The sequence below is a fragment of the Panicum hallii genome, chromosome 5, assembly GCF_002211085.1.
Source record: "Panicum hallii strain FIL2 chromosome 5, PHallii_v3.1, whole genome shotgun sequence".
In the NCBI taxonomy this organism is placed as follows: domain Eukaryota; kingdom Viridiplantae; phylum Streptophyta; class Magnoliopsida; order Poales; family Poaceae; genus Panicum; species Panicum hallii.
In genome coordinates, this window is record NC_038046.1 from 8,360,377 (window position 1) to 8,381,544 (window position 21,168).

General features: G+C 47.7%; 2 protein-coding genes across 2 annotated transcripts; one reads left to right on the top strand and one right to left on the bottom strand.

Moving 5' to 3' along the window:
- Positions 1-2,947: 2,947 nt before the first annotated feature.
- Positions 2,948-8,306, top strand: LOC112893118. Its single transcript, XM_025960286.1, has 15 exons — positions 2,948-3,160; positions 3,250-3,327; positions 3,487-3,573; positions 3,656-3,823; positions 4,003-4,071; positions 4,178-4,304; positions 4,740-4,812; positions 4,920-5,036; positions 5,380-5,499; positions 6,203-6,221; positions 6,534-6,612; positions 7,043-7,326; positions 7,453-7,568; positions 7,652-7,745; positions 8,009-8,306. Exons 1-15 carry the CDS (start codon positions 3,017-3,019, stop codon positions 8,063-8,065), a joined length of 1,632 nt encoding a protein of 543 aa, XP_025816071.1. The 5' UTR covers positions 2,948-3,016; the 3' UTR covers positions 8,066-8,306.
- Positions 8,307-8,689: 383 nt separating this feature from the next.
- Positions 8,690-15,239, bottom strand: LOC112893117 (dymeclin). The gene is made up of 18 exons (XM_025960285.1): positions 14,847-15,239; positions 13,671-13,910; positions 13,473-13,536; positions 13,251-13,380; positions 13,000-13,141; positions 12,335-12,589; positions 12,171-12,255; positions 11,644-11,746; positions 11,144-11,269; positions 10,955-11,068; positions 10,664-10,782; positions 10,476-10,563; positions 10,287-10,379; positions 10,126-10,215; positions 9,916-10,035; positions 9,732-9,823; positions 9,301-9,355; positions 8,690-9,086 (listed from the first exon to the last, which is right to left on the bottom strand). Exons 1-18 carry the CDS (start codon positions 15,043-15,045, stop codon positions 9,057-9,059), a joined length of 2,145 nt encoding a protein of 714 aa, XP_025816070.1. The 5' UTR covers positions 15,046-15,239; the 3' UTR covers positions 8,690-9,056.
- Positions 15,240-21,168: the final 5,929 nt, after the last annotated feature.

Here is a 21,168-nt window from a genome sequence, read left to right on the forward strand (position 1 = left end):
ACGATACACGGGCCAGCGGCCCAAAAGATGGTGACGCAGCACCCTGACAGATTCTGGACGTTCATTTGTTTCGACAATTCCTGTCTACTCAGAAGGAATTTTAAGGTGGGACCGGTGTTATTGGAAGCCTTATAAAATTCTGATTCCAACCATATATAGAACGTCCAAATTCGACTCCTAGACGTCCAATTTAAGGCAGACTGCTCTGAACTCCGAGGGGGACTTGAAGTCGACTTGGACTGGGTCTGCAACTTGGCTTGCACTCCCTAGGTGTACCTCCATGCCTCCAAATCCTTCTACATGCATCTCCTGATCCTCTCCTTGGTTCCTAATCATAATATAATCATTAAGTAAAAATCTATTCTCAAAATTATAAGTTGAAGTGCTTGGTAACGAGCTCACGTCTAAATTCAATTGTCGTGCACGAGCTCCAGTGATTGGACCTTGAATGTCCAGCGGTGAAATGCTGTGTGCATCTAAATGAGTAATGTTCTCATCAATTAGGGTCTGTTTGGTATGGCTCTGGAGCTGAAACTCCACCAACTCCAATCAATTTTGGAGCTAAGCACCCCAACTCCAAAACTTCACAGAGCGCCTCCAACTCTGGAACTGTAGGCTTGGAGTTTTGGAGCACATCTTTTGCAGCTCCAAAACTCAGTCTAGACATGAAGTTCTAAATTAATTACCCACCAATACCATCCATTATACAAAGAAAACGTTTGGTTCTAATTTTTTTTTTCGAGCCTCCCTCCCTTCCCTCCCGTACCCAATCCTCATGCGCAAGGCCCCGCCGCCACCGCCACCCGCCGAGCGCCGCCCCTCCTCCCCACGCTAAGGCCGTGCGCTGACCCCTCCTTCCCCTGGCTGCCGTTGCCGTGCGCTGCCCTTCCTCCCTACTGCCGCCATCGCCACCCCTTCCTTCCCCTGCTGCAGGAAGCCGCCACCGCCTCCAAGAAACAAGACCCGACGCGTCACCCATTGAGCCAGACAAGGAATCTTGCTCTCCCTATCTCTCTCTTCTTTTTCTCTATAGCAAAACGTGTTGTATTTGTTATCTAGACACTAGGATACTAGTAAAATTAGTTGAATTCGATTGAATTAGTGTGAATTTCGTTGGACATTGAATGCGACATTGGATCTATCATATATTTATTTTATAATCTATGGAATATTTAGTTGGAGACCGTAGACTCATAATATATTTGTATTTTATTTTTTATGAATACTTTATTTTATATGTACGGCAAAAAAAGTTATAGCCACTTCATTTATCTTGGTACAGTCAATCAAACTGGAGGTAAAAAAGGATAATCCACCTTCAAAACCTTTTTTCAGGAGCTGGGCATCCTCCATGCCAAACATCCCATCCAACTAGTTCTAACGCCGCCACAAGCTAGATTCAGCTGGAGTTTTAGAGTAGAGCTGCTACAGTTAGTGTTGGAGTCATGCCAAACGGACTGTCTCGGTCGACGAACTCCATCAACTAACTGCGGGAGCATCTCCGCCACCGAATATGTAGCTGTAGTGCCGTACTGTAGCTCGTCACAGCAAGGAAAATCAGCGTCAATATGTGTAATATTTTATAGAACAGAGTCACAGCACGTAGATCGTGAACTCTTCTGTGTTCTGTGTAACTCTGACTAAATAGGGTTCCTTGGCCTTCCGCAGTGTGCAAGCGAAGCTCAAAAAATTTTGGGCCCCATCATGAAAAACAGGCACCACGCTTCACAGGCTGCAGCGTGCATGCATCACTGTAGGGCCCACGTGGGTACTAAACAAAATATATACACAAGCAAAATCAGCTCATCTCCCTTGCATGCAGGCTCACTGTCGTCTGGCCTCTGACGATGACAGACACAAAAGCACGCATCGAATTGGCATCGTATGCCAAAGTGGAAAGAGTAATGCCCAAACCTTCCCTCTTCCTTTTGAGCATCACTTAAGATATATATTATACAGATAAATACTAAACTGATAGAGTATCAGTATCGCAGCATGTATAAATATTTCAGACTCACCGTGTACGCTAATAGAGCTCCTACCTACCTTTCCGAAAGGTGGATAAGCCATCCATCTTTAAAACCCATCAAACCCCACCAAAACCCTCCCTCCTTCCTCCTCCTCCCCCCTCCATCGTTCGCCCTCGCCCCCGCCGTTGTCTTGCTCGTTTCCGGCGGTTCTCGCCGCCGGAGACGCCGCTGCCGTCTCGACCGCGTCGATGCTTCTGCGCCAAGTCACCGCTGCCGCCTTCCTACCCCGCCGCCCATCGTTGTTGTCATCGTCCCCACCCCTACATGGCCCAACCGTTCTCTCTCACCGTCCAGGCCGACGGCATCCGCCGCCGACCTCACCTCCGCCAGGCCGCCCTGCCGCCCCTGTCCTTCCCTCTAAGGCCAGGAACGGAGAGAACCTACCCCTGGTAACCTAAACCCTAAAAACCGCCGCCTAGACCATCACCAGCGGCTGCCGGCGACCTCGCCGCCGGCCGCTCACGTCCGCCTCCTACCCTTCCGTTCCCAAGGTGGATCACGCAAGGGGTGACGGGCGGCACGCGGCGGGGAGCAGGGAGCGGAGGACGATCGTGGCGGGAAGCAGGGGTCGGGGTGGCTGCCACGGCAGCGGCGTGGGACGGAAGCATCGAGGTGCCGTGCCGCGGGGAGTACGACGCGAGATGGTGGAAGAATAAGATCGTGCGATCTACGGAAGCCGCACAAATCGAAGGTGGGTGAGTTTCCTGCCTCCCGAAAGTTGTATAGAATTGGCGGTAATCCATTGGATATCTTTTCGGGCTGACCAATATCTTGGGCTGGAGGTCGGCTCTTCTTCTAGGACCACACGAAACAACTAAGAAAATCGGGCCGAATTCGATTTTTGCTACCCAGGCCTGCTCCGATCCGCGGGACCGGTCCAGATTGCGCCGAGCTCAGCCCATGCCGATGTTCCCCTTGTTTTTTCTTTCTCAGCTCTCTTGTAGACTTCGGAGAGCCCCGGGACTGCTTCGTGCTCCGCAGCGGCGATGGGCCCAGGGATGCAAGAGGCTGCGGAAGAGGGCGAGTTCGTGGGCGCGCGGCTGGACGCCGGCCTCCGCGCCGCCCGCTTCACGTCGCCGCCGTCCGCGGACGAGTTCGGGAACGAAGTTGAGCCGAAGAACGTCCCCGCGGTAATCCTTCTACCCCTCGTCTTCCCAAAGCCCTCCTCTGCTGCCATCAGCTCTTGACATGTTCCCGCTGGGTGAAATCGCGTCTTCAGGTGTTCCGCGGCGTGGCCAAGGGGTGGGCAGCCTCCACCCGGTGGGATCCTCTTCATGGTGGCCTCGACTACCTTCTGGTTTCCATCACTCCTCACTCTTGTTCTTTTCTTTTTCTTAGCAAGTCTCCCCAATGCGCCTTGGACGCTGGTGGGTGGGTAGGTGGGTTGGGGGGGGGGCAATCTATCTTTTACGTATTTTCGCTACAATCATCAGTTCTTCGTCTATTTTTTGTTTAGGAAAAAGTGGGACGCGATGTCGATGTGGAAGCTATGATGTCGAACACTGGGCATGTGTTCTATGGAGATCTCAGAAGCCATGAGAGGGCTGGTTTTTGCTCTGAATTGCTACTTGCAAGTTATGAGCAGATGGAATGGAGATGTTAATGTTACTTGTTCATCCATTCAGGTGTCTGTTCCATTCTCCACGTTCATTCACTCGTGCAAGTCTTACCTGAGTCGGATAAATGGGGCTAGTGATACATTCATAGATCAGGGAATCCTTGAGGAGCCTACTTGCTTGAGGGAGATGTGTTCGAGCAATTCGGAGAACTCAGAACAAGTATATCTTGCACAGGCAAGCACACTTCATTAACCTTTACCATATGAACAGATTGTGTTGATAGGAAATGGATCTAATAATGTGGTGCGGGGTTGCGGGATGCTCTCTACGATGCGGCAGCGGGGTCATCCTGGTGTTGTAGTAGAGCTCTCCTGCCTGGTTCGTTTTTTTTTAAAATAATTTGCCTTTAGCAGGTATCTATTATGAATGCTGAGAACAAAGAGAGATGCTCGTTAGAAGTTTTGAAAGAGGACATTCAGGAGGTATATACCAATTTTGCCTTTTAGCCAAATAGTCTACTCTCATGACTTTGAAGTTGCACATTGAAGTTTGATTGTTCTTTCAATTTGTTTTTCTTTATTGCTACAGCCTATATTCCTGAGAGGAAAATCATTTTCATCAATAAACTTTTGGATGAATGGGTCGCACTTGAGATCGAGTACTCATTATGATCCCCACCATAACCTTCTTTGTGTGTTGGCTGGTTGCAAAAAGGGTAAGTATTTGACGCTTTTTGGCTATTAGGCAACTTGCTATTGTTTGATGTCATTTTGGACTGTTAGCCATAACTCTAAACAGTTAATTTATTTGCAAAAGTTTCTTGTACAATCTAATTGCTTCGAATAGCCATTGAGGGGCAGCGTCACAAAAACAATGCTTTGACATGGTTAAAAGTGCCCCCATGTTTTGCAAGTTGCTGGTGCTTTGGTGTATGTGTCAATTTTGGGACATCATGGAAACTCCTTTCACTGCAACTGCAGCTGGAATATCTCTGTTTCTCCTTATTCAAATTTGATTTCCGAATCATTCACCACTGTAAAGAACTCTTGTCTTTGTAGTTGTCTGTCTTATGGATTTTGTGTAGCGCCCTTTGATGATTATCTAGACAAACCTAGGCTAATGATTTCTTTCTCCTATAAATTAAACACAGTAACTTTGTGGCCTCCGTCTGCATCCCCATTTTTATACCCTATGCCTGTGTATGGTGAGGCCTCCAACCACAGGTGAAGTCCTCCACTCAGGAAGTATTTTAATTCTTTGAACTATCTTGGAGTAATTCTAAATTTGGCTGCCTGAAATACCTCTTCTGATCTCACTATCTTTTTTTCAGTTCTGTGAGCATTGAGGAGCCAGATTATTCAAGCTATACAAGGGCAAGATACATGCAAGAATATTCTGAAAGAGTTGTCCTAAACTGCGGCGATGTTCTTTTCATACCAGAAGGATGGTACACCTCTATATTCTGTCATTGATTACCACTACTATGTGGTTCACAGTAAAACTTCAATCTGGTGGCACTCAGTTTCGGATACTTAGGTTTTTTAAAAAGATATTAAGCCACCTTTAATCTGCATTTGTAGAGTCTGAAGTGAACTTTATTTCACAATACTAATCTGAAATCCTATGTGGTGATGTGGTTTGACATACCTTTTCCCTCCTAAGATAGTAAATATTTGTGACAGTTTGCACATTGTAGCATAGCAACTTTTGTTTCCTTATTTTATCCTGTCATTTATACCTGATAGATCAGTACTGCATCGACCAGCTAACAATGAGTGTTCTTGTAACAGGTATCACCAAGTCGACAGTGATGATTTAACCATAGCAATTAACTTTTGGTGGAAGTCAAGAATAATGACTCAAATGTTTGAACATATGGATGCCTACTATCTACGCCGAATCCTGAGCAGGTATTTATAATGCATTACTGTTTTAGTTATGTACATTTCCTTCAACATGTAATACATTAGCCCTAGATAGGTTATCCATAGTGAGACTAAGCACATGAGTATTCTGTACCTCCTAGCGACCTTCGTTTGCCACTCCTAGCCTTTAGCAAGCAACACAGTGATAAACGCATATTTGTTACCTTTTTGGTATGTGTTGATATATATTACCATCAAAGGTCAATTTATAGAGTAGTTCCCTCAAAACTTCCATCCCATGAAAATTCAGACTAATGCCAACTGATTTAGATCTTAGGAATACCCCTTAACAATTTATCAATATAATTCAGATTCTTTATACCAACCTTACTTCTTACTTAACAATCTTTGACACATGATTAAATAATCTAGTAAAGTATCACAAGGACTCTTCTCTAAGCCTAGGTGGCTTCTGGAGGAGGAGACAGGGTAGCTGCTGCCCTGCTGCCTCCCGACAGGTGTTGACTAATGGCTATAGTGCTGGCCCCACACGACACTGAGGATAAGATTTTTTTCTGCTGGCAAATGTGACTTTACATCTGAAGGACATTGATGAAATTAATTCCTCACCAGTTTTTTTTTTGTTTAAAATGTTTATTTTGCCATACTCGACCAATATCTGACTGTTTTACCCTTGTTTCCACACTGTCTCATGGATTTCTGCCTCAACAAATGGTTTCTAGTGAAGATTGGTGGATAAGGAGATGGTATGCACCATTAACCTCTTCTGTTGTAGTTATAGAATAAGAAGAATAAGAACAGGCAGGCACTTACTTTCATCAACTGTAGGAGTGTGCTGTTGATTTCTAGTCACCTTGTTTATTGCACTCCTTGTCTTGATCTAACCCTCTAAACTTTTGAGGATTCATCTATTTTGCTTGCAGTACAAGACACATGCACTTTACAATACTTTTTCCCATTGTATCTTTGGTTCTTCACTCCTATTTCCTATAAGTGAATAGGTTCATGTTTCTTTGAATGAATAATCTGTGTTACCTTATTCATTTCTCATGAGACAGAACATAATGGTGCAAAGGAGTCCTTTTTGTCGTTTGGGAGACTGCACAAATATTCAGCCTATGGACAAAGCATTGACAGGTCAATACTCTGTGCTACATGAGGCGTCTTAAGACCCACCCTATGATTATTTGATATATTCATTGGTACAACAACTGTTATGGTGTTGTTCGTAGTTTGATACTTTAATGTCACACATCAACATAAATTTGTTTCTTCTGCAATTTATTTTCATTTATTAGCCGTGTGCCACGCGTTGCAACAGATCTCCAATAAAGTAAAATTGAAGGATAAAATTGACAACAGAGCCATCGCTCACAAATTTAGATTTTTCTAACTAGGTGTAGAACCAACCATCGCCACCACCAACACACTCTTTGAAAAAGTAAAGATAAAGATAGAATTGAATCAACAGTTACCTTCTTTATATTTGTTTTTATTCCATTTCTTTGGATCTGATTCTGTTGTGATTCCAACACACAAACAAGAATTTATGTTTATCATTTAACAGGTTTCCATCTATTCAATTTGCAAAAGGATTCACCATTGCAAACTCTGGAACCCTCCACTCTCCAAGCACTTTATGAACTCGTCTCACTGGTCCACGACAGTGCTGAAGTGGTTAGCCAAAATGACAGAACAGAACCCGCATCTGAGAGTACATCTTCCAACCAAGGAGACAAAACTAAGATTGCTGCTCCAGATGATTTGTCCCTCTTGGACAAAGATCCTGTTGCAAAAACCATTTTGTCAGTTGAACCACTTGAGTTACGGAGTATGATGCTTGCAATGGTGGTATGCATTATGTATTGATCAATCAGTTTCTGTTGCATTTCTGTTATCTTTCCAAATCCAACATGTGATACATCACTTTTTTTTTGTTGTTAAGCTGAGCCCTCTTAAACTTCTATGATTTTTCAGCGTACCTTCCCAAGGACATTAGAAACTTTAGTCCTCAACATGCTCGGGCCAGTAGGAGCAGAGATACTGACTAGAAAGTTTGATGAGATCGATCAACTAACCACAAAAGAAGAACAGTCAGTACTCTGTCCTGTCATTTTTCTAAGGCAGACACGGACCACATTTTAACACCTCTAAACTGTTGAATGACATGATGCAGGGCTGAATTCTACAAGACATTCTATAGCGTGTTTGAGGATCAGTATGCTGCAATGGATGTGCTTCTCAATGGAAAGGAATTGTTTTCTTTTCAGGTACTTCTGCATTCATAAAATATATATCATTGTGCCACAATCTCTAAATGTTCACTGAAATAACACAGCGAAAACTAACGGACCTGTCAATTACTAGCTTAAATACAAATACCATCAATCCGTGCTTCCGACCTATCATGGAATGATGCAAACTAGCCAGCCATGCTTGATATCATGGAAATAATCTCGAATGGTTGTCTTCTGCAGATTTATCATTATGAAACCAACCCAACATCTTTGACGATATTGTTTTTCTGATGCAGGTATTCCAGAATGTCCTAGACAGGTATCTCAGGGTGCATGTAGACCGACCTAGCTAATGTGTTACAGTTAAAGACCAATGAGTGGATCATGGAGCATATGTACAAAGTGCTCCAAAGCTTGTGGCTGTTTGCTTAATCGAAACGTGAACGGATGGCCACATTATTGTTCGGAACTTAGCATACTGGTGGATGTGGATGTTCGAGCGTCTCCACTAAATAAGTGTCTCGTTGGTTTGGTATATGAACTTTTCAACAGCACGGGCGAGTAAAATTTGCTCAAGAACGAGTTATCTGGATTTTTTTTTTGCCCTCGTTCGTTGCGCTCTTTCTTCAAAACGAACATAAGTATCTTCATCTCAATGATACTGGGGTGTATTATTTGAGAAAATCACCTAATCCATCCTGAGCATCATCTAAAATTTTAGTAGAATGGCTCCATCCATTATGCTTATGCTAGTCATTTCCTTATTCCTTAAAAAAAAACTAGTCATTTCCGTGTCAAGGACAGGTAGAGGTGGCCATGGAACAACCCAGAGCGAGTGATAAGTCAACCCAAACACCCCTGATACTTTTAAATTAATGCTAATGATGGCACCCATGTCGACCTAAAAGGGTACTTCTGAAAGCGAAATTTCACCTGCAAATGGTCCAGGTACCAGACGAGTAAAATCCAGGTGCAGAGGCAGAGGCAGAGGCAGCGCTTACAATACAGCACAGGAAAAAGGGTAGGTTGCGGATTTTACAATGCAGAGTGGGGCCGTGGTGGTTACAAGGCTTTTCAGCTTAAAGTACAATACAACATTAACTTATGAACAGATTGTGTATATACGCTACATAGTCATCTATCCCCTACTAACAAAATATCTAACCCCTTGCGCAATCCCTCCACATCCCTTCCATCATACACGCATAATGAAAACAACAGAAATATTAATACAAAAGAATTAGTACAGTTTGTATGCCGCCTATTTACAACGAGCTCTTTGCTGCGATGGAACAAAAAGATGTCTTTGTGTTCTTGTCAGAACTTAGGTTGGGATCCTTCTTCCTAAACCTTTTGTTCACTGGGTGGTGCATCCTGGGAGTAAATCATTTTGGCACAAAGAAAATGTTACAATGAGAATGAAGTGGCAGTTGCAGTGCACATAATTATTACTCAGAAACAGAGTTAGTGGCTCAAATACTCCCTCTGTTCTTAAATATATGCTGTTGTGGACAAACAAATTTAAGAACAGAGGTAGTATCCAATTAATAATAGCAGCATCAACTCAGGAGAGAAGATTGTAACTTACATCAAGGTGAATCTCCACAGGGAACAGATTTATGGCGCCAGGATTGAAAGAGAATCTGTTTTGAATACACGAAACAGTTAGACAAACCAGTGCCAATTGAAGTTGGAAATGTAGAGCCCTGACATGCATGAATGAACTAAGACACCACTCTATAATCTAAAAAGGAAATGTCTCGGCAACTGATTAAAGATGTCTAGTTGGCCACCAAAGACTCAACAAAATTTCAACATATCCTCTGACTTGCATGTGAAAGTTTACAAGTACATTTTAAACCAAGATGAATGATAAAAATCAAGATATTTTCTGTATTGATTGAAAGCATCTCTCTGGTACCATTTACGACATGCCTAAGACTTGCTATTTATAATACTGCATGTTGCTAAAGATCTATCTGAAAATTGTGAATCATATATAGAACAACAAATGATTACCCCCGTGACAGTACAAGGCGCCATGCATATGGGATAAAGAATTCCTCAGGGTGGCTTTCTTGCTCATATGTAAACCTTAACTGGGTAAACATCTGAAAAATAACACGTATGTTGTCAGTCAATCTTATTACCAGAAGATCATACATAAATTTAGGGCAAAAAACAGAAAAGACGAAATGATTGCCTTCATCCCTTCTCCACGCCATGATCGGCAGTTTTTGTTGATGACTTCAAGCACCTTATCCACAGACCATTCCCCATCTAATTGTTGCATGTCCATTCGGCTATTGAAGAAATCCAATACCTACAAGATACCGCATGAAATGTGATGAATCTGCAAAACATATTTATGTGTACTTCTGAAACTTCATGATATATAAACAGTAACACATACAGTGTATATGTTCTCAAGAAGTTCATTGAAACGTGGATGGTTCTTAAATGGCTCAAAAACCTCCTGACGATGCAATACAGCATACACAACCTGTAGAAAAAAAAATGTTAGAAGCAGTTCTATTCTTCCTGTAAGTAACTGATTTGCTGGCCAGCACATACCTCAGGATTTCGGGGCAATGCATACGTGAGGATTGCATTAATGATTTCCAGAACAATTCTTAAGAAATCTGTATATACGTGAAGCTCCGTAGACTGCAAAAATAAATCATTATTTAGAAAAAGGAGATAAACATAAGCAAGGACGCTGTCATGCCGATGACATTACAGTACAAAATAAATGTAGACTACCATATCATCTGCGATGTTGTCTGCTTCCATCTGATCCGATATAACTTTGTGGGACTGGTCATTTTTTAACTCGGCTAGTTTGGCATACCTAGTGCATTGTACACAAGCAAAAAAGTTTACTTTAGGTGCAACTTGAAGTAGGCATTCAAGTAAATAAATCTAGTGAAAGAGAGAAAGAGATCGCTTACTTGCGAGAAAGCATGTCAAATAGGCTAACCAGCCTTTGTGATGCATAGGCACTCAGCCTATGCACATGAGGAGCCATATTTGCTAATATCGCAAGACAGTTTGTGTGAAGGTAGACATCCTGCATGTGTGGATAAGCTTATCACCGAACAGTTACTTACTAGGAATAGTGTTAGCACAACATACAAACTGTAGCATCAAATAGAAGGAAAATTCAAAAGGCAACTTCAAATATGGCAAATCAAGAACACTTCAATTTTCCAGTACAAAACACCAAAGATTCTGATACCTACTCTTAGCTTGGAGAGGTTGTACTTGATGGTCCGGATTAGTATTACAACCATCAAAGATCCCAAAGATGTTTGATGCATAAGGCGCTCATGGTACCAAGGAACAGCAGGAAGCACCTGGAGTTGCACGTTAGATCATTAATAATTTTGCAATATGCAATAAACAAATTAGAAGTTAACTAGCTTGTTTACCAATTTGTGCACACTAGCATTGAAGGTTGAATCTTGACTGAGGATTAGGAGAATAATCAACAGCATGTAAATCTGATTCGAAGTCTTCCTTGATGCATTGTAGAGCATTTCCAAGATAGGCATGAGCTGTTAAAATAATTGACAAAAGAAATTAGCATGCATCAAGAGGTTGCTATGTAATTAGATTAAAATAACAGTTTTCAACCTTTTTATGCTAACTGATTCAACTCATAGATGAATTCACTTCATTCACAGAATAAAATATCTTTCTTACCAACAAACTAAATAAATCAGTACATGAAGGCAAAGAGATGAAACAAAAAATAAGGCCAATGTGCATATGATACTAATCAAAATCATAATAAATGATAATATACTCTCATTGGAAAGAAAACTACTTCATTGCAGTTCTTTCATTAATCCAAAGCATAACCCAATCTTCCATAAATACCCATTTACTCCAGCAATAATAATTTAGAAATGAAGCTAACAAGACATACCAAAGTATCCAAGTCTGTCCGAACAAGGACATATTCCTGAAAGTCACAGTTCCCATGGACCAAAGAATAGAGCAACAGAACCGAGCTCTCATTGTTTAAGCATCTGTATGGATATAGGGAAACTAATGAAGTGCACTGCAAGAAGCATTTTCTAGTAATAAATTAAGTGTGCATGCTGGAATACGATAAACAGACATTATGATTGATCCATACTATGATAGACCCTAGACATTGAGCCCTGAAAAATGTGAACATTTATTAAATATATTAGTTGGACAACCATAGAGAACTGCAGAAAATTTAACCTTTAAAGTCTGACAGAGAATTCTATCAGGAGATAGATATTTCAATTTTTTTTTATAATCCACAAGTGACCAAAACTATTTCTGTGTTCTCATTTCCAAGTTAAAATAGATCACTGCCATTATTTTTGAGAATGGAACACAATATTTGGCAATTTGGCATGCAGCTAATAAATTAAAATATGAGCAATGTCCCTAAACATCAGCAGATAAGGAGTCACTTACCTTCCAAGAGCATCAAACAATGATGCAAAAGACAACCTGACAACAGGTCCATCTTGAGCATTTCCTTCAACATCAGCATGATCATCTGCAGCATAATTCATTTGTGTAACTATTAGAGATCTATATCAGTGCCACAGTTTCTCTGTAGTAATGGTGTATCTTACATTGAATGTCCTTAGCATTGTTTAATGCTTTGCAATAAGGATTCTCATGAAAAACCTGAGCTTCCTTGTCATTGGTATCTGAACCCGTGTATGTATTGTTGCTTGGAATGGAATCATTAGTTGAAATGCACTTCCGGTAGTGGATCATAACAAGCAGAACAAGTAAACTGTTATCTGCCAATTGACTTGTTGCACCCTCAGGAGTTGAGCTTACAAGGTAGTTGAACGTATAATATGGCAGTAAGACAAAATTTGCTGCAGAATCAGATAACCAGAGTAATTCAGATACCTTAGCAGAGACTGAGAACTATAAAGGATGGCCAATGGCTGAGATGGTACAAGGACTTTCTAAGATGTTTGGTAATTGTAAAAAATATACATATAAATATTCTGGTATTATCTGAAATAAAATGGACAGTATCATTTTTAACTAGCATACTGTTGCAAGTTAGAAACAAGGATTGGACAACATAAGAGGAATACCAATTAAATTCTCATGAGAAGTATGAAAATACAAGACAAGTGATATATTCGAAACATCTTTAAGCTGAACTTAGAAGGCGACATACTGCTTAGGGCATTGACATGACACACGTCATAACGATAATCTAGTAGTAACTCATAATCTTATTAACGATTTAGCTGAAGAAAGGGGTCCACGTTACCAGCTGCTGACCCAACTCGCTGCAGAACACCAGGCCTACCATCATCAGAAAAAACAGGGTGTGAACCATTTTGAGGAAACTTTGGCCGTGTTACAAAATTGAGCAACAACTTTCGCACCACTGAGACTACTATGGAGCTGTCCTGCAGAACAAAAATGCCGCACGGAGATACACTCCAAATTTTATCTCAAGAATGACTAGAAATAAATCAGCATATACGATGCACCATGCACCACTAGTTTCAGTGTTACCTGAAGCATAGCTGCATCAATGAAAGGATGCACATCTTTTGGTTCTGGGGATGGTCCAGAACATAACTGAGTTGACATAAGAACTAGCATCAAGTTCAAAAGTTCATGATGTAGGTAGCATGATTCCAGGCTTAATACAGGACAAAATAAAACAGTTAGATCATATAAAAAATGTATATTAAAATGGAAAACACTAATATATAGAAGTGATGAATGAGATACCTTACATCTACACTACCAATGTAGTTCAGCACACCTCTCATCAGAAAATACTCCACAGTGTTTTCTTCAAGGATCAATGTAACATCGAATATTATCAGAATTCCAGCCAAGTCACTTATATATAATAATTTGCACATATCGGCTTGCAGAATAAGCATCCTTTGCAACATACTAGACTGGATGTGAATAATCAATTACCTGCAGGAAACTTTTCCATCCCCTTCTCATTCTTGTCAATGTCAAGGCATAGCTCTTGCCAATTATCAGCTTTTGCATTTTCAATGATGAATTTGAGAAATATGGATGAGATATATGCAGCATTGATAGCCCTTCCATATACGACAGAAGATACAGAAGTTGTTAAGGTGCACTCTTGCAAGCACCAAACCAAATGGATCAAAATCTTTGCAAGATGCTTGGTTTGGTAGTTGTTCTGGGCTGTAAATGCACATAACTAAATCCCGTAAGCATAGATATTTGCGAGTTACATTTGAGAAACCAATCGTGTAAAAAAGTAAAAGCAGCCAAAAATATGCAGAGCATCAAGTTTAATAAAGTGGGAGTTTGAAATAATGTCACCAATTGCACCAAAGAGTCTGTTGCATCAGCACATTGACAAGGTCACTAATTACTGAGAACATAAAGCACAAATGCTGGTTCCAAGTGGTCCATTCCACAGGCTTTTGATGCCATGAACTCCGGAACCAATCAATCAATTATACAATAAAGCACAGCATGTCCAACAAATGTTCAAATTGGAGCTAGCACCCAATGCATTTACACTTTTCAACCAATCAAACAATCACTTGCTTCCACATGAGCATTCAGATTACCGAAAAAGTGGAGTGATGCACAGTTTACTCGCCGAAGTAGTCCAAGTAAAGACAAACTCGGTCACCCAGACGCACAGAAATTACCAACGTCATTACCAATATGGCATAATTTGCAAGTTGAAACAAAACCAAGGACTGCCAGCCGAGACTCACGAGTTCATACGAACGCATGCCCCGCAGATTCCAGCACGCCCGCATGAAATTTGCCAGAGCGGCAATTAAACCCCCAGAATCGCCATCATCATGAAAGCTCGCCATCCGAAGGAGCCTCCCCCTAAAGACGCAATCATCCTAGCAAAGATGCCGTTAACACCCCGATCAACCTAGCGCTCCACTTCAAAGGCGTGAACCAACCGCAGCGCAAGCCGACAAGCCCGCACACAGACGATCCGCATTGCCCCCACGGATCAAAACCCGCACAGAAGGGGGAGAGGGAAAAAATTCACCGCGCGCGGCAGCACAGGGAAGCGATCAGCGCAGCCCCAGGTCGCGTGGAAGGCGCGCGCGGGGGGGGGGGGGGGGCGCGGGGCGCGACACTCACCAAAGGCGTGGCACGCCTGCAGCACGCGGTCGCGCGGCCACTGCTGGGGGAGGGGCAGCTCGAGCAGCTGCTTCCAGAACTCGGAGGAGATCGGGTAGGCCTTGTCCCCGACCAGCGCCGCGAACATCTGCTCCGCCGCGCCGGGCGACGGCGGCGCGCCCTCCGCGCCCAGCCTCGGCGTCGACGGCGCCGCGCCCATTGGATCTGGGAGCCCGCCCCGGGGGGACGAAGCGCGGGGCCCTAGGTTTTGACGCGCGCGAGGATTGGGCGAGTGGGGGGGGAGGGATATGGCCGGCCGCGAGTGGAGTCGAGACGAAGCGAAGGTTTTAAACGGGAGAAAGGGAGCGTGGAGACTTCGGGCGGAAGGGGAGGGAGGGAGGAGCCGAGGAGAGGAGAGGAGGTCGGGTGCGAGCGCAGCGACTAGCCGGTGCGCGTTGGGTTTGGGGAGGTTTTGATCGGCTTACGAAATGGCCAGACTAGCCCCGGTTCTCTTCCCGAAGCGGGAGGGGATCCCGGGGGCGAGACGGTCTTTTCTGGGGGCGCTCGGGGTGGTGTCGTTGTTGCGGGGCGGCCTGCCGTCGGTGGAGGTGGTTTGGTGGCGGAGCATTCGGGATTCGCGACGGGGTGGGGTGGGCGACTCGCATTCATTGGAGTCAGGGGGCGTGATGAGGACGGCTGTGTGGCACTTTGCTGGGTTCGAGGAGAGGTTTGGGCGGTCTCCACCTGTTTTCTGGCCCAGCGACCCTGCGGGTTTGACTTGTTCGCCTCTGTTTGGGTCTTTCGTTTCTTTGCAGGAGTTGGGTTTGTTGGAAAACCGGCAGTTAGCAAGCTGCACGAGACAACGAAAGATAGAACATTTCTTGATGCCAAATTTAACATAACATTTATTAGAGAGAGAGGGGAGAAGCATTCCATGCATGTAGGTCCAAACGAGCCGCCGGAACGAACAACTAACTGATCGCGTCCATCGGCGAACGCTGCTCGCGCAGCCAATCAGCCATGCGGCGGCGACTACGAGGCACGTGCTGACGTGCAGGCACGTAGAACGCACTGCCAGCACAGGACGACACGTGGAGCGCCGCTCATTGACGTGGCCGCCGGCGGGTCCCTGCTGACAGCACGTCCCCCGAGCGGCCAGGCCCTCACCCCCTCCAAGCCACACAAGCCCACCCACGTGCGGTTCAAGACCCGGCATCGAGCAGCTATACACATTCGCCACGACGACAAGCGTTGTCACGACGGGAGCGGTCGTCGCTACTGGTCGCAGGCCGCGATCGGGGATTCGGGGGGCCTCACGGAGGCGAGGGCGAGGCGCTGCTGCGTCGTAGCGTGCACGTCGCGCAGGAGGCGCCCCGCGCCTCCGTGGAGGGCGACAGGCGCCGGCGGTCGCGCGGGCCACGCCAACCGGTACGTTGACTGGAAGCTTTCTACGGCGACGAGGATTGGCACTTGCTGCCTGCCACAGCTTTCCACGCTCTACAGGGCTAGTAGTACAGGCCAGGATTCCTGCAGATGCGCGTGCCGCTGCGACGAAAGAAACACTGCGTCGTCCAGCGGGTCATCAGGGAGGAGTAGGATTTTACTTGAGCCCTGCCCACCTCCATGGCACCTCCTCATCCTCCGTCTAGTCCCTCCCGCCGCAAGTCCTCCACCACCACCAGACTGGGACCGATCTGAGGATCAACAAAAGAAACCATGGGCATTGCCACGTGGCCGCAGAGCCAAGCACAGTATCTCTATTCAGGGACCAGTTTTATCGCACCATGTTCTTGTCTGCTCAATCGCGTCATATACTTACAGTCGCTATCACATCTTGAAGATCATGACGACCTTTGGGGAAAGGTGCAGGTTCAGAACGTACTTCACATTTCTCTGCGTGGCCTGTTCTTCGACATGTCATTTTCTTGCGCTCCTGCAAGCTTTTAAGAAAGAAGCCTATTAGAGTGTGTTCGTTTTCTGAGGTCTAAAGTTTAGAGGGTCATATCAAAGAGAATTTTATCATTTAGAAGTATTAAATAAAGTCTAATTACAAAACTAATTGCAGAACCCCAGGGCTAATTCGCGAGACGAATCTAATGAGATATATTAGTTCATGATTAGCGGATGATTACTGGCAAATTATGGATTAATTAGGCTCATTAAATTTGTCTCGCGAATTAGCATCCATCTGTGCAAAAAGTTTTGTAATTAAACTTTATTTAATACTTCTAAATGATAAGATTCTCTTTGATGCGATGGATCTAAAATTTAGAGGGTAGGAAACGAACACACACTTAGTGCGATTTCTCTGCTTCTCTGCAATACAGGCACTTTGTGCCATGCCTGTGGACCGTGGTTCCATGAGATGAGAGGACGTAGCAACCGTGTGATCTGATTGTTCTAACTGGTGTGTTTCTTGTACCAGTGCACTTTATAGTTTCTTGTACCAGTCGACAGTCATCGCTAACTCAGAGGAACACATTGCTGTGTTCTACATGCTGGCTGCTGCTGCAATATGCAAATAAATTAGCTAATTAAGAAGTCCATCGCAACCAGTTAGCTGCTGCCGACAGATTAGAATTGGCAGATGTTGAGAAGTGCAGCTTTATGCGTGTCGTCAGAACCTTGTTGCTATCATTGATTTCGGACTGAACTTGTGCTTCCAGATGTAACCCTATCCATTGCGACGAGGAGATTCACACTGAGAGATCAGGGTCATTCAGCATTGTGCAGCTGCAGAGTGCAGAAGGAGATCACAGACCGTCAACGAATCGCAGCCACCATACTCCTCGTATTCCCTGATGATGCAAACCATATCTACCACAGCTGCAGCAACTGTTGGAACCGCGGCGAGCTCGAACACGCGTTCCCAGCTCGCACTCGCCTCGCGACGCTCTCATGCGCTCACAATCGTCGGCGGACGCAAGGAAGAAGAAGAACAGTACGCACACAAGGTGTTCGGTGTTTCGGCGACGAACGCCCCGGCCGCCGCTGCGGCCTGTATGTTGGCCTTTCATTCACATCTCGACTCGACTCTATTACACAGGGGTGGGTGGTGGCTCTTATAACCACACGGCTCCGCTCCGCGCCCGGCTATCCCGCCATGGCCGCACGCTGCGCGCTTCTCGCGCCCGGGCGACGCGCTCCGCCCGCGCGACGTGCGCTCGTGCCCAACGGCCATCCGTGCTGCCCGCCACCACACCAACGACCCACGACTGCGTCACCTACACGTGCAGCTCGTGCCATCCGCATCGCCCGCACCAGCCCGAGCCACCTCGTGCTCGCTGGACGCGATGCGCCCGCGCCCATGGCGCGCTCCAAGCAGCACACACGCATACACAACGCACACACACCGCTCATCGTCAAGCTTAGTTCTAACAATCACCCCCCTAAGCTTGACGTGGCGACACCTTCGTCTTCATGGCTTCACTGGATCCTCGCCGACGTCCGCGTGCAGCGTCGTCTCCTGCACCGCGTGCACCACCACTGCCGCCGCGTTTCGCATCACCGCCGTTCGCCATGATCCGCATAGTGCGGCCACCACGTCCGCGCGACGTCCACGCGTTCCCGGGCCGGCTCCTTGTGCGCTGTAAGGCTCCAGCCTGCCCGACTCCGCCATCACCGTCTTCCATGCGACTGACGCGCATCACTCCACGGATTGCTGCCGCCCGATCGCACGCACGATCACAGCTTCGATCGCCCACACGATCTCCGCTCCACTGATCGCTCTGACGATCACCCACGCGAACGCTGCGCGCGCATACACGCAGTCCGGCGCACACACGCCTATCTTGATCGCCACACGATCACCTACGACGGCTGCACGCACACACGCGCCTCCGCACCCGACACACGCGTGCACCGCGTTCTGGCTCGCACACACGGCCAGTCGCGCTCCACACACGCACAGCTTCTCCTCCGCGCCGACGGCTGCCGCTCCGTACGTCGCCGACGGCTGCCGCTCCGCACGTCGCCGCCGTGCGCCACCATCTGCTTTCTCGGCGACACACGCCGAACTTCGTCTTCTCCGCTGGCGACTCCCTCAGCGACACACGCTGGGCTTCTCCGCCAGCGGCTCCTCGATCCTGCGACAAACGCCGTCTTCTCTGGCTCCGGCGACACACACCGTCGAGCGCATCACGCTCGGCAGGATCGACACACGATCCACTGCCAGCGCCTCCATCCAGTGATCACGCGCGGGCCGACACACGACCGAGCGAACTCGCCGCACCGTCATCACTCGACGCCATCACGCCGCCGGCCACCACCAGCGCGCCTCCGTCGAAACCGGCTCTGATACCAATTGTTGGAACCGCGGCGAGCTCGAACACGCGTTCCCAGCTCGCACTCGCCTCGCGACGCTCTCATGCGCTCACAATCGTCGGCGGACGCAAGGAAGAAGAAGAACAGTACGCACACAAGGTGTTCGGTGTTTCGGCGACGAACGCCCCGGCCGCCGCTGCGGCCTGTATGTTGGCCTTTCATTCACATCTCGACTCGACTCTATTACACAGGGGTGGGTGGTGGCTCTTATAACCACACGGCTCCGCTCCGCGCCCGGCTATCCCGCCATGGCCGCACGCTGCGCGCTTCTCGCGCCCGGGCGACGCGCTCCGCCCGCGCGACGTGCGCTCGTGCCCAACGGCCATCCGTGCTGCCCGCCACCACACCAACGACCCACGACTGCATCACCTACACGTGCAGCTCGTGCCATCCGCATCGCCCGCACCAGCCCGAGCCACCTCGTGCTCGCTGGACGCGATGCGCCCGCGCCCATGGCGCGCTCCAAGCAGCACACACGCATACACAACGCACACACACCGCTCATCGTCAAGCTTAGTTCTAACAGCAACCGCTGCCGTGGCCGGGCATCGCCTACCTTGCCGCGGTCAGGGAGGAGACGGGGGCGGGAGCGTCGACCAAGTCGGGCGACATGCCCGACCATGTGCGCGGGACAGCGGCAAACGGAGTGCGCGTCCGGATTCCGCTCGCAGGCTACCAGCTGCTGGAGTAGATCAGCCGGAGGGCGGAGAGGATGTCGGCGGCGGAGGCGGACAACCGGGGGGAAAGCTCTCTGAACCAGGAAGCTAAGTAGGGCTGTGTTTGTAAAATATAGGAATCTATTTGTATATATTCGGATCGCGATTATTAATCGCGATCCGATTTAGGGGTCCATATGTAAATGCTTAGGGGCTAATTGTAAATATTGGATCACGCTTATCCAAATCAGGGTTTGTTTTGCAAAGGTTTGGGCCGGCCTCACGTTCACGCACGGTCGCCGGCGACCGCAGCCAGCCGGGTGCCCTGGGGTTCCAACTCCGCGCCCGCGCTGCTTCACGCCACGGCTCACCGGTGCGGCAGAGCACTCAGACCGTCCCTAGATTCCCCGCGCCGGCAGTCTTGCCGCCGCGTGTTGCCTCCACCATTCCACGGTTCCACCGAGCGCGCAGCTTACGCCTGATGGCCGGCGCTGTCGTTCAGCAGGGGTCGGGCTGTCCGTGACGCCGGCGGCGTGAATGCCCAGGGAAGCCTCATCGGATGCCAGTGCCCGGTGACTGCTTGCCCGATGTCATTACTCAGGATCGATCGACATGGACCCTCTCGTGGGTGCCCGGGACGCCGGGACGGTGCCCATGAACCGCTCGGGACGGTGCCCAGGCGGGCGTGGGCGGCATCTGTGCAGCCGCACGTGTCTCGCCGGAGCGGCAGAGCACACAAGCTGACCAGTTCTGGCTGTGCATCCAGTGCGCGCGGCAGCGGGAAGATCCTCGCCGGAAGCCCGAGCGGATGCAGCACTTCCACGAACACGTCCGCTCGCGTTCATGCCACCGCTGGCCACCGTCGTCGCCGACGAAGTGAGCAAGTCGCTGCTTCTCCAGGCCACCGGCTGCCGCGCCGCGCGCGCCTGGCGGTGGCGGCGAGGAGACGCTCTTGAGATGCTTCCAATCTATACCTCACAGGCCGGATCGGACGGTTCGTAGGCACCCAAGGGTGGACGGTATTTCGAATACCGTCCACCCCTGGCGTCCTGCCCGGGCATGGCGCGCCCAGCTCAGGCCGTCCCTGGTTCCTCACAGGCACCAGGGAGCCTCGCCGTCCTGGATCTTACCGGCCCGCTGGTGTGATGGCTGTCCTGGAGCACTGCAGGCGAAGGGGACCGACCGGGGCTGCTGGCCGCGCGCGGCGGGACGGCACGTCGCGGACATTGCTCTGACGAGCCGTCGACGGTCGGCTCCTCTGACGACCCTCGCTAACCTCCGTTCCTGCTCTTCCTCTGGGAGTCCTCGCCGCGCTCGCAGGCGCAGCCAGGAGCGCGACACGGCCTGTTGAAGATGCAGACGCA